The 13,924-nt window shown below is 30.5% G+C and overlaps 1 protein-coding gene across 1 annotated transcript; it reads right to left on the bottom strand.

Annotated features, from left to right (window-relative positions):
- Positions 1-10,603: 10,603 nt before the first annotated feature.
- Positions 10,604-13,566, bottom strand: LOC102661519 (uncharacterized). Its single transcript, XM_006598106.4, has 3 exons — positions 13,203-13,566; positions 11,428-11,493; positions 10,604-11,340 (listed from the first exon to the last, which is right to left on the bottom strand). Exons 1-3 carry the CDS (start codon positions 13,311-13,313, stop codon positions 11,194-11,196), a joined length of 324 nt encoding a protein of 107 aa, XP_006598169.1. The 5' UTR covers positions 13,314-13,566; the 3' UTR covers positions 10,604-11,193.
- Between the last annotated feature and the right edge of the window lie 358 nt (positions 13,567-13,924).

Raw genomic sequence — 13,924 nt, forward strand, 5'->3', positions numbered from 1 at the left:
ATGTGTCATTTTTTTTCCTTTTTTTTCATAATTTCCTTTTTTAAAAAAATTATCTTCTGCCATTTTTGCTACAAGAGTTGTTGCTGATTTCTTTTTGTTTCTCTTCTATTCTTTTTTGTTTTTTTTAAAATGATCTTCTGTCATTTTTGCTACAAGAGTTGTTGCTGATTTTTTGCAACAATATGATTCACAGAGTAGTGTTAAAGAATAAAAGTTCCATTTTTATCTATTTTTTCCCCTTTTTTTGTCTTATTTTTTGTGGTATGATTTTATGGTTTGATTTTTGGGATAGTGATGAAGGTGTTGAAGAATAAAGGTGTAATTTTTTTGTGTTGTTTGATTTTTGGGACAGGTTAACAACGGTGCTGAATGTGTTGAAGAATAAATGTGTTATTTTTATATTTTTTTCACCTTTTTTTTATTAAATTATCTTGTGTCATTTTTGGTGCAAGAGTTGTTGCTGATTTATTTTTGCTACTAAAGTGACAACGGCGATGCTAAAGACATTTTCAAGGTAGAGTTGCTATATTTTTATGGTATCTGATTTTTGTGGTATTTTGTTAAATCATTGTCATCAAAGTTGATACTTTCCCTTCTGAATGCTAATATCTATTATATATTTCCTTTGTTTTGTCTAGATGCTGTGAGCAATTTGCAGAACTGCAGCTATGGGGTAAGGATGTGTGGGTAATGCTACCCAGTGTTTTTTTTGTTTAATTATATAATAATAATAATAATAATAATAATAATAATAATAATAATAATAATAATCTAAATTTGTATTTTGATTTGATACTTTCCAGCAAAAAACGTTTGAATGCCATAAATAAAATATATGGACCTGGAAGTAGATATCATAAAAAAGTCTTCTTGAAGTCATTTTTATTGTACCCATGTGATCAAAGACATTTTCACGAAGTTGATATATTTTTATGGTGCCAAGTGATTTTTTTTTTGTTATCAATTCATAAACAAAATTGAGTATTTCATACATTTTAGCTGCATGTTATTCTAAGAACTTCTTTATGTGCAAGGTGTCTTGGTTGAGATCCTAGACTTTGTGATGGGGAAAAGTTTGATCCAAGATATGATGAGTTAGGCGCCATTTTACACTCCCATAATTACAACAGAAGGTGTTCTGTGTTATTTTTATTATGTAAAGGACAAATATATTATTTTGAATAGACCAGTTGCTATTTGATGTAAAATACACAGCCACTGTATTTTCAATGGGAGCTTATGGATAAGAAAGAACGGGATGACTAATGGCCAGGCATGCTTACATGAAGCTCATTTTATGTGTTCACCTGCTACACCATTATGATATATGCAATATGTTATGCACAACTGAATCTTTTTATTTATGTGTTGTATAGTTTGGTTTCTCAACCCTATTTATGAATGAGAGACACATACATTGAAATGTATTTTGTTTATCACATTTTGTTTTTTTTTTCTATTTTAATTTATAGTTATTTCTGGATAGCATGAGATGTAAAGATTTTAATTTTTAACCCAAGAGTTTATTATAATATTGACACGGTAAGATAATGTTACATATTCTCACATAATATTTCGGATTTTTGGGAATAGTTTTAAGTTTTACAAAACATCTATGTTTTAACTAAATATAAATTATACTTTTTTGTTTTTTATGGGTAATATTATTTATTCAATAAATTTGATTACTTCTCCCGGGAAAAAAAGTAGGTAAAAAAATATGCTAAGTATAAATTGTCTACTGATTAAATACGAAAGCCGATGATATTAAAAAAAAATTGTAAATTAAAGCTTAGAATTAGTTAAGGTTTCAGTGTGTTGCATTCACTTTTAAGCTCAAAACTTTAAATGATTTTGCTTAGTTTTGAGATCCATCAGAAAGTTATGTGAACCATCCTTGATTTCGAACTAAATAGTTTAAAAGATCATGAACTATCCTCAAATTACGTTATTATCAGCGAGGACAATAATAATGAAAAAAAAACACTTGAGCTTATTTTATCGGTGAATGCCAGAAGCTCAATGAAGTAAAAGAGAGAGAAAGATTAACGTAAGAGTGCAGTTAGAACGTCAAAGTAAACTTCAAACAGGTAGAAAAAGGAGGCAAAAGCCTATTAATCATTTGACGAAAATGATACATTGTTATTATATAAACAATTACTTCATACTATATAACATATTTTTTCACCTTATTTTTTCCCTGGGAGAAATAATCAAATTTATTGAATAAATAATATTACCCATAAAAAATAAAAAATTTTATAATTTCCCTTATGGCCTTATTTGAATACATTGGTTACAATTTTAAAGATTTTTCCTCCACATTTTTTGTTTATTGTGTCTATAAAATTGAAACTCAGATCATACAAGATTTTAAAATTTTTAATTTGAATTTGAATTATGGTATTATTAAGGTTAGTATATAATAATTTAACTGTTATTATTAATTTATTTATTCAATTATTAACATGTAATAAATTAATATTTACTTAATTTATTTAATGTTGGTGCTAATAGTAATAGTTAACATATTATTTTGATTTAATTTTTAAAAAATATTTTAATTGTTATTGAATCAAATCATTGTAACATACAACAACTATTTATCATCTTAAAAATAATGAGTTTCATTACATTGATTAGTATATAATGATTGATTACCATATATAACAATTCATTAAATATTAGTATACACGTAATTAATTGTTAAATCATCGTATCATATTTTTGTCATCATTACATTTGATTTATTATATGATTAAATTCAATATAATAATATGTTTCTATGAATGCAAAAAAAAAATTGTATTTATTATTTATTATTTGAAATGAATCAAAATTAAAACATCTGGTTACCACATGTCGTCTTCCTATTTAAAAATTATTTTGATTAATTACGAAATTATCTAGAGTCAATCATATTCTTTGAAATGATCAAAATTGAATCACTATATATTTTGAATCAATTGAATTCATATTTTAAAGTATATTTTATACAACTAGAAATCAAACAAAAAAATAGACAAATTTATAGAAATCGTTAACAGATACCTAACAATCAATTCTAAATGTCATGTTAGGGTGTGGGAATAATCATAATTTTCATATTAATTAACATATTATGTTAGTATAGGGAAATACTCATAATTTAGACGTTGAATTATTCTTGATTAGTTGGTGCTTAACAATCAATTCTAAATGTTACACTATCAATTTAAACATTACAAAATAAAAATTATTTGAAACCGATTGAAATTGAATCGCTATATATTTTGAATCAATCATATTCTTTGAATTAACTAATTACAATTGAATTAATTACATGATTAACATGAGGTTACCACATGTTATCTTCCCATTTGAATTGATTTTGTATATGCTAAATTAATTGAATCGCTATTTGGAGAGTCATTGGAGGCTGTTATTTTTTTCCCCTTACATATATACACGCTGACCACAATGATTCAATTTTAATAAATAATAAAATTATATTGCATCACTGTTATTTTTTTCCCATATATACACATTGACCCCAATGATTCAATTTTAATTCATAATAAAATAATATTCCATTATATCGGGTTATTAACACTTTGTACTCTTAAAATATACATATTTTAAATATTAGTTATGAGACAGGATTTGGATTAGTAATTTGAGAAAACCTTTTGCTAAAGTTATTAGCAGGTTAAGTTCTGAAAGTTTAAAGGTATATTTTATAGGACTAGCAATGAAACAAAACGATTGAAATACAAAGTAGGTCTTTCTATCAATAGGTGCTTAACAATTAATTTTGGATATTCTGTTTGGATGTGGGAATGATCATCATTTGCAAATTAATAATCATCTTTTAAAGATAAATGATTTGAATTTTATGTTGTGTTTGTAATATTTACATTAATCCTAATATTTTAGGAGACTTTGTAATAATTTAAAAAAATAAGAAACTACTCTTTTTTAAATAAATGAGAAAGGTGCAAAAAAATGAGACGGGTTGCCAAGGTAAAGTGTTGTATTGGTTGGCCGAAGATATGGAAAAGATAACATGCCAACATTTAATACATCAATATGAACATTTGTTCAAGTGTATGGGAGAGTATTAGAAAGATGATTTATAAATAATAAAAAAACATTTAAGGAATAATGTTTTCTTGAAGCAGCAAGAATTGCTTTCTTTAATTTATGGTAGAGGGGATTCAATAAAAAAGGAGACAAAAAAAAAAAACATAGCCAACACTTTAAATGCACGGGCTAACAACCAACACTTATATTTATCTCATCTTTTTTTTGCATCTTGGTGTTTCATGCCTTAGTGTTTTCATGTTTCATGATTTAGTGAGGTTTATATTATCCAATCATGCAATTGTTTGATTCACATATTTTAATTGTTCATCTTTTCTTTTATTCTTAACAATATCAAACAATGTATACTATTAACACGTTACCTTAAAATCAAACTTTATTACCTACATGTAGCTTAGCATTAACTATTCCAACTTTCTAATACTCAAATTGGAGTACCAGACCTTTTTTCTTTTTTTATTTTAAAAAAACTTTCTTCTCTATGCAGAGCTTTGGTTTTTTTTTTTTCATGAGAATTTTTTTCCTTATAAACAAGACCCTGACTGCCTATTCAAGGTTATTGCGACATGTGGCAGACCTTTTTTATTTTTTAATAAAAAAAACTTTGTCTTCTCTATGCATAGCTTTGGTTTTTTTTTTTCACGGGGATTTTTTCCCCACAGAAGGGGGGTCCCTGCTGTGCCAATTATCGCAATGCAAATTTTTTTAGTTTATTAAATTATTAATTTGTTGATTTTTTTATTTTGCTCAGTGGGCACATGTCTCCTCACATGCTGAAGTTTTTTCCCCTACCACCAATCCACATGTGTCGCTTTCTAATTGCTGGATTTCACCACACCATTTCATTCCCCTTAATTCTAGAGCTTTCTTCTCTTTCCTCCATTTCTTTTGCGTCTACCAACATTCTCTTCCTCAACTTCTCCTCCTTTCTTCTCTGTCAATATTTAGTTCCCCCTTCTTTCTCTTCCTCAACTTCTCCTTTTTTCTTCTCCGCTTTTGTTTCTCCTCCTTTATTCTTTTGCGTCTGTCCATATTTTGTTTCCCGTCAATATTCTATTTTTTTCCCTTTTTTTTGTCTAATTTTTTGTGGCTTGATTTTTAGAATAGTCTAACGACAGTGCTGAAGGTTACGACGCGTTGTCCATGCAAGTGTTGGGACAAGCTATTGAAGAATAAATGTTCCATTTTTATCTATTTTTTCCCTTTTTGTCTAATTTTTTGTGGTCTGATAAAAAAAAATTTAAGGAATCTAAATGCTTACTTCAAGCACCAATAATTGCTTTCTTTAATTTATGGTGGACAAAATTTAATAAAAAAGGAGAAAAAAAATACAGTCAACACTTTCTGATTTTGGACATATACAACCCAAAGACTCTTTTATGTGTCATCTTCTCATATTTTTATTAATGTTGTTAGCTAAATTTGGGGTGTCAAACAATTTTTTGGTTTCTTTTTATTTTTGACTAAACAGTTTATGATTTGCTTTGATTAATTATGAACTAATTTCGTTCACTTTTATTGAGTACCAGCCTGTGTATCGGCATGGTGCATCGATAATTGTGCCACAATTAATGCACAACATGTTGAAATGACCAGAACGAAAATATTGGTGCGGTGCTAATTGTGCCACAATTAACGCACGAAGAAACGACGGAAAATGAAAAAAATAGAAATAGGAAGGGAAGGGGAAAAGCTTTTTGCAGTGCGAGAAATGAAAAGAAATAAAAAAATAGTTCAAATTGTATGACCATTCTTTTTGGTGTTGATACAGTTTATTCCAACAACAGCTTCCAAATTTGTATATGGTTCCAAAAAATATATTACGCTTCATTGGGCCTAGGAAAACACACCCAATGGCAAGTCACCATCCACGATGGTGTGCCATCAATTGCTGACCCATGGTTCCAGTATCTTGATAAAAAAAAAATTGATGGCGGGAGATGAAGTTGTCTTCTACTTCCAATTTTATGACCATGCATGGGAGCTTTTGATCAGAAAAGAAATTGAATGGGAGGAGGAGGACATCCACCTTAAAGACTGAATTCTTTTCATCTGCATGGAATTGTGATAACAAATTTACTGAAATTAAACTTGGATTGAAGCAACATTAACTACCTCCTCATATATTCATATACATTTGATTTTAAATTTATCAATTTTGAGGTTTAAAATTTGTTCTTAATAAGCATTTGAGTCTTTTGTTCACATAATATGTATTCCAGCCCCTGCATCAGCCCGGGATGGAAATAGGAAGGGAAAGGGAGAAGCTTTTTGCAGTGCGAGAAATGAAGGGAAATAAAAAAATTGTTCAAATTGTATGACTATTCTTTTCGTTGTTGAGACAGTTTCTTCCAACACCGGCTTCCAAATTTGTATATGGTTCCAAAAAATATATTACGCTTCAACGGGGCCTAGGAAAACGCACCCAATGGCAGGTCACCATCCACGATGGTGTGCCATCTATTGCTGACCCATGGTTCCAGTACCTTCATGAAAAAAAATTGATGGCCGGAGATGAGGTTGTCTTCTACTTCCGGTTTGATGACCATGCATGGGAGCTTTTGATCAGGAAAGATATTGAATGGGACGAGGAGTACATCCACCTTGACGACTGACTTCTCTTCAATGAACAAATTTATTTTGTATTTTTAAACAAACAAACTTAAATACCTTATGGTATTGAACAATCTTTTCTTTTGTTATCATCCAACAACATTAGTATTTTTATCCCTCTCACAATATCATTTTTAAACCCGCACTACTTGCCACGTTATTTGCATGGAATCATGATAACAACGTTTGACATGCGTATCCAACAATATATTAACTACCTCCTTACATAATTTACAATTTGTTCTTAATAAACATTTGATATATCCTCGATCTGTTGTAATTACAATCACCAATTACTCATTCCTTTAAAAAAACTATCTACACCATATTTATACCACTTACAGTAAGATGTCAGCCCAAATGATACGCAATTTACTTTATTATGTTTTTTCTCATACATGCTTCCTATTATTTACCCAATCGTTGCTACTTCGGGGATTTTAAATGAAAATCCATGGATCTGAACTTCCACTTCTTTGTCTTGCATTTGATTTTATTTTTTTGTTGGGTGACCTTTGTGAACGTGTTAATTTTGTTTTCCTTTTTTCCCGTTATCCATTCCTTAATGATGCACGAAAATATGATAATACTAATGTTTATCTTTACACATTCATTCGATTGATTGTTGTTTAACAATACAATTGATGACTGAAACTTTTAATACACGCTCAAACTTGGTTTATACATCTAGAAACATTTTTTATAACTTTTTTTATTTATTGTTTGAATCTATCTCTTTTGATGGTCATCTTTGTTTTTAATTTTTATCTATTATTTCCTGCAATTTTATAAAGTTCGCAACACAATCAATTCTTTTTACAAACAATTTACATAGTGTTTATGTCACTTATAGTAAAATGTCACCCGTGCATCGCACGAGCATTGAACTAGTTTAATGTAAACTAGTCACTGACCCGTGCACATGCACGGGTTCTTTGCAATGTGTCTTGCAAGAGGGATAAAAATCAATTTGGAAATAATAAAAGATTTAATATAGATATTATATTTGGTGTTCAAAGTCAAATATCTAAATTCTTCTGAAAATTTCAAAAGATATATAAGTTAAAGTACATGAACTTACCTAAATTATCTACAAAAATATCAAGGCTTTGTAATTCTAAGCAACCAATTTGCAGCCACATCTGCAAAGTTAGGCTAGATTTTGCACAAAATCAAAGATTATTTTACCACAGCCAGAATTCAAAATCAAACGCTTGAGAATGGTAATGTCACAGACGAGTCTCTCCCAAAAATGCAAAAATATTACTAAATAGAAGAAAAGGATACTTAAATGTATATAGACAACACTTGAAAAACATGGCTAAACCTTTGGGTAACAACATTAATCAAAACATAAATGAGGTTAAAAAAAAGTCGTGTCCTCAGCTGGAGAGATCCTCATCCCATATAACTTCTTTCCTAAATAGGATCTCCTATACATGTTCGTCAAACCTAAAGAAGAATACAACTTCATTTTCGGGCATTAAATTATTTTCAGAGAGATATTGGAACCATGGCTGGGCAATAGATGGCACACTATCATGCATGGTGATCTGCTATTGGTTGCGTCTGCCATAGGCTCTCTGAACAGGAATAAATTTTTGTGACCCAAACAAAAAATTGAAAGTTGCCGGTGGAAGAACCTGCATTGAAACAAAAACAGTGATCATATGACTATATTTATTCCCCTGTATTGTATTTACAGCAGTTAGGGTTATTTAAATTAAACAAATATAAAGGACAAAAATGTAATAATAGAATAGGTTCACTGTCATAAAGAACAATATGAAGGACAAAATTTAATAATAGAATAGGTTGAGCAGAGAAAAATAACAACATAATTGAGTAGCTAGCAAACCCGTTCCAAAGGGAAGCTATGTTGCATCATATCTTCGGTGACATCGACTGTAAACATGTGTCTTCTCGTTGCCACAACCGACCTTGCACACCACTGCCTATGGATAGGTCCGATGACATCCACTTCAAAGGAAGTATTCTTGTCAGGAGCAAAAGACCGGATGATGACATTCATCAATGCTGTGGGTTCTTCTAAACTGTTTCAGCCCATCAACAAAAAAATATCGACTGCCATATTTCCGTAGCCCAACAAAATGTGTGGTTCCATTATAGTGAAACAGAACATAAGTTGGGTAATATGGCCTCCATTGTCTATGGTAAGACAATGGAACCTCAATGATGTTCTACAGGGAAAGATGTTAACATTAGATAGAAGAATTTTGTTTCATTTGAAATAAGGGAAAGGGAAAAATGCTTGGGATTGTGAATGTTGACCTTTGTAACACGGAATACGGCTGAAAACCGTGTTGCTACCAACCAGTTTGATGGGCCCTATAGCACAATAATTAATGTAAAAGCCAAGTTATTTCTATTGTGTATATTATGCGTATGAAGTGTGGAGTTCAGGGCAGTCAATATTTTAAGTTCTGTTATCATAGGTTTCCTATGGCTCTGAATTTTTAATGCAGACAAAAGTTTTGTTCTAGAGTTAGAATTATAAAAAGTTTTTAATTTATATATGACCTATAACGAAGAACAGTCCTTTAATATGGGTCACTAATAGATTATAAAAAACCTAATGTTATCTAAATTTGATGTTAAGTGTATTAGATTTAATTAGCATGCATGAGTGAGTATTGTAAATTTGGATGAATATATAGTACTATGTTGTAATTTAATATAAAGCAACTAAAGAGATATGCAGAAAAAAATTATCTTTTTGTGGTGTAGCAATCAAAATAGCTATTAAATTTTGAAGTCAAAATTGATAACGAATATATATATATATATATATATATGCATGTACTGAAAAGATAAATTGAGTGTCTAATAAATTTATATGTCATCTATAACAGATAATAGTTTCGTAAGCTGTGTATAGAATAGCAGAGGACAAAGAAAACCTAGCTATGCAGGACCAAAAGAGATCAAGATTTTAAAATTTCAGAAAGTAAATTTGAAATGATGGTTGTGTGGACAAAGAAAACCTTGCTTGTAGTAGATGATGAATGTGAAGTCATGCTTGTGTGGGTTGAGTCGAAACATGAGTCAGCTCTGGGATTAGGGCTATAGTTTGTTTCAAATATTCAGCGGCTTGATTAAACCAAGATTCCGCAATTGCTGTCGAATGGCCTGTTCTCCTGGGTGTGAAATATATGTGAGTGAAAACAATTAGGCGTGCATGTGTGGAAGGTAAATGGTTTGTGGAGAAGAAGTGTGGGAGTCACAGAGTAATTGCGGAGAAGATGTAAGTGCGGGAATAGAGATGAATGTGCGAATTTTGTAGCATTGATTGTTGGCTTCGAGGATTGGATATGGAGAGTCATCTGAATGTTTCTGAATGTATGTGATGAGGAATATTGGAAAAAAATATTATAAGTATAAGATTTGATATTTTCTTGTAAATTTAATGTGTATTAGTAGTTTAAATGACAGTAAAAGAAAAAATATAAAAGAAATAACGATAATTGAATAATAATATTTTTTGGTTGATTGAGTTTATTGGTTTTAAATGAATTTTATTTATTAAATATATCATCAATTAACTTTTAATTTCAAAATAGTTAAATTACAAATTATTGGATTAACGTTTTTGTTTTTTTTTATCTGTGTGTTCTGAAGAAGTTTTAGGATTTCGTTTTATTTCTCTTTTCAGGTCACTTTTTCATTTTTGTTTTCTTAATTATTGAAAAACATTTTTCAAAAATTGTAAATTACATAGGTTAGTTTAATCCTTCTATTTCTTAATTACCATTTTTTTTTGCTTTGTTTTTTCTATTCGTCATTTTTTTATAACTTTTATAAGGGTTAAAATTATTTGTGTCAACAAATCTCTTTCATAAAGGCACTAATAATAGATTAAATAAGCATAATACATTGAGTGTTCAAAGGAAAATAACCAAATTGTTTAAAAAAGTGCAAAAGATACATAAGTTAAGCTAGATGAACTGAATTTAATAATCCCAATTTTTTTTTCCGGCGGATGACAATTTCCCATATTTTAGTTGCCTTTCTATAATAGAAAGAAACTTCATCGCCATGACAGAAGTTATTATCCATAAGAAATTGATACTATGGTTGAACGACATATCTTTTCCCCATTCCAATGTGAAGGACAACAACATTCCATTGTAATGGTGGTCCAAATTTCCTAAGGATGGTCATGTGTTGACCACAGTGATCAAGATATGTCATGGCATAATTTGGAAGTCTCTGCAGTGAAGAAAAAAAAGCATCATATATAAGCAGAAATTTGTATGAGAACTTCAAACAGATTTTCATGGTTACCAGGGGTCCCGGTGCAGCAAGAATTGACTGTGTAATTTCAAGTGTCCAAATATACTCTATTGAGAAGAGGCGCGGTCTTCCACAGCTCTGGTGTTCTAGAGAGGGGATGAAATAAAGATCAAAAGTCGATTTGTTATCACATGCCAAGAATTTAATGGTTACAGATTGAAAAATTGCCAAATCTTTTCGAAACTAGTTTAGTCCCTCAGCAAAGTACACTTTCTGGCGATGTTGTCGTAGTCGTATCTGGTATATTGTACCATCATATCTAAAGCGGACAAATGCAGGATATTGTGGTGCCCATTGTTCATGGCAAAAGGAAGGCACTTGTATGGTGTCCTGCAAAAAACCAGAATGAGAAAAAGGAAATTAGATTATGCAAATGAAAGAAGAAAAAACACAAAAAAAGTGGGTATATAAGATAACCGTGTCATTGCGGAATGTTGCTGTGAATTGCAAAATTAATGATTTTCTGTTTACTGGATATTGAATCTGCATTGAGATGGAGCGCAAAAATTAAAACCAAGTCTTTGAAAATACGTGGACAATGACAACAACAGAATAAAATTTATGAGGCTGTCATGCAATGAGTAAAAGGAAATAGATGTGAACTTAAGAAATAGCAAAGTTGAGCGGTTGTGTTGATAAAAAATTAGTTACATAGAGGCTACTGTGATAAAGTGCTATTCGATTAGAATACAAATTGGAGGATAAGATCAGAAAAGTATAGGCAAGTTTTTTTATTGTATTGGTTTGGGAGAGAGTAACCAATCTCAAAATTTCGTTTGTTATGTCTGTTTTCTGGTTGGTTTAGATGTTAGATATCTTGTATAATGAAATGGACTACGAATTATAAGCAATGGATGATGTTAAGCAAGGCTATTTTGATGTTTATGCAATTAAGGGTCAGCAAACCAAAAGGTTTATTGTTGGGTTAGATTACTTGAATTATCCTGCATTCTTGCGACTTCTGGACCAAGCTGAAGAAGAATTTCGTTTAAGGGAAAATGAACCTTTTATACTCCTTGGTTGTCCTGAATAGTTAGACAACTTTCTAAATGCTCTCAAAGCATAGGGAAAGCAACCAAATATTAGAGAGCAGAATCTAATTACTTTTTGCTTTTCATATCTTTAATAATATAAATAAGAGAAAGGCACTTGTAGGCCAGTTTGGATAAACTTCTATGGAAACACTTATAAGAGAAGAAAATATGAAGGTAAAAGCCAAGTTATTTCTATTCTGTATATTATAGCTTTCAAGTGGGAACTTCAGGGCAGCCAATATTGAAAGTTTTGTCACAGTTCTATGATATATGGTTCGTGCTGCAGGTTTCCTATGGGTCTAAATCTTTAAGGGAGACAAAACTTTTGTTCTAGAATTAGAATGTGCAATTATATGTTAACATGACAAGTAAATATAAGGCAAACGTGCAAGTTAAGCAACATAATTGACTAATTAAAAACAATTGAGTGGAAGAATTAGTCTAAAAAAACTGTCTATAACATAATAAATTGCCAGAAATCAGGTATAGCTAACAGGAAAAATCTATAGAAATCAAAAGAATTGGCAGGACAGAGGAAGTGTGGACTAAATTTTCTTCTCTTTCGTCAATGTAGATTTTTCATTTGTTAATAAAAGAGGTAAATTGATTAGTGTGGAATTTATAGTGTAGGTAAATTATATTGATGTTTGGTATAAATTAAAGTGAAGTCTAATTAATTTATGTATAAGCTATATGAGTGCTTTAATCTGGATAACGGGTAAATTATAAAAAACCTAATGCTATCTGAATTTCATCGTAGAGATTGTAGTAGCAGTCTATTAGATTTAATCAGCATGCATAAGCGGAATATTGCAAATTAGGAGCAATATATAACACCATATTGTAACTTAATATCAACCAATAGAAGAAATAGTCACAAAAAAATTGTCCTTTTCTGCTTTGTGACTCAAACGATAACAAAAGTAAATTTGCAACAGTGATTTATATATTCCTAGGTGTCAAATTGTGAAGTCAAAGTGGATAATGTGAATGTGCCAAAATATATCCATGCATGGATTGAAAAGATGAAGTAAGCAAGAAGGTTTACAAAGAAAACCTATCCATGTACTGACAAAGCCAATCAACAACTTTGCAAACTTGGATTAAGATATTTAAAAAAATTTCAGAAAGTAAGTGAGTTATTTGTTTTAGACTTGCCTTGCTAGTAACAGATGATGACTCTGAACTCAAGCTTCTGTGGGTTGAGTCGGAGGATGAGTCAGAAGTCATGCTTGTGTCGATTGACTCCGATGATGAGTGAGAACTCATGCTTCTATCGGTTGAGTCGAAGGATGAGTGTGAACTTATGGTGACAGCGGTTAGAGTGTTTTTTCCCAAAGGAATGGGTCATGGGTGTCTCGAGAAGAAATGATTTTTGAAGAAGTCTGGGAGTCAGACAGGAGTTGGCGAAAATATGTGAGTGGGGGAATATCAATGAATTTGGGAATTGTCCAGCATTGAATGCTGGCTCTAAAGATTAGATGTGGAGACTCATCGACTGACCGTGAATTATAAACGACCCGTGTATGTCTATGGATATTGTAAGTATATGGTTTGAGTAGGCAATTTTTGTGGTGTAAAAGAGAAGTTGGTTAGAAAATTAGATGGTTGTTTGCAATTTTTTTATTTAAAAAAATTCATCTGTATTGGAAGTTTAAATTGCAGTAGAAGGAAAAGATGAAAAAAATGTTTTAATAATACCATATTGTAACAATAATAATAATAGATTTTTTGTAAGAATGGTTGTTTTTTTCTTTCTGAACTTGAAATTTAGTACTGTTTTTTTAGGGTTTTAGAAGTTGTTTATGTGTTTCCATGTGTTGGATATGGATCTTGTTTTTTGACTGTTTATTTTGAAAAGAATATTTAAAAAAAAAACA

This window comes from Glycine max, chromosome 15 (assembly GCF_000004515.6).
Source record: "Glycine max cultivar Williams 82 chromosome 15, Glycine_max_v4.0, whole genome shotgun sequence".
Taxonomy (NCBI): domain Eukaryota; kingdom Viridiplantae; phylum Streptophyta; class Magnoliopsida; order Fabales; family Fabaceae; genus Glycine; species Glycine max.

What these genes read in the sequence shown, in the direction of transcription:
- LOC102661519 (XM_006598106.4), bottom strand. Translation starts at nt 13,313, where the DNA reads ATGAGTTCTCACTCATCATCGGAGTCAATCGACACAAGCATGACTTCT. An exon ending in CATCATCTGTTACTAGCAAG is followed by an intron (nt 11,494 to 13,202) that starts GCAAGTCTAAAA and finishes ATCTCAATGCAG; the next exon opens with ATTCAATATCCAGTAAACAG. An exon ending in CAACATTCCGCAATGACACG is followed by an intron (nt 11,341 to 11,427) that starts GTTATCTTATAT and finishes GGTTTTTTGCAG; the next exon opens with GACACCATACAAGTGCCTTC.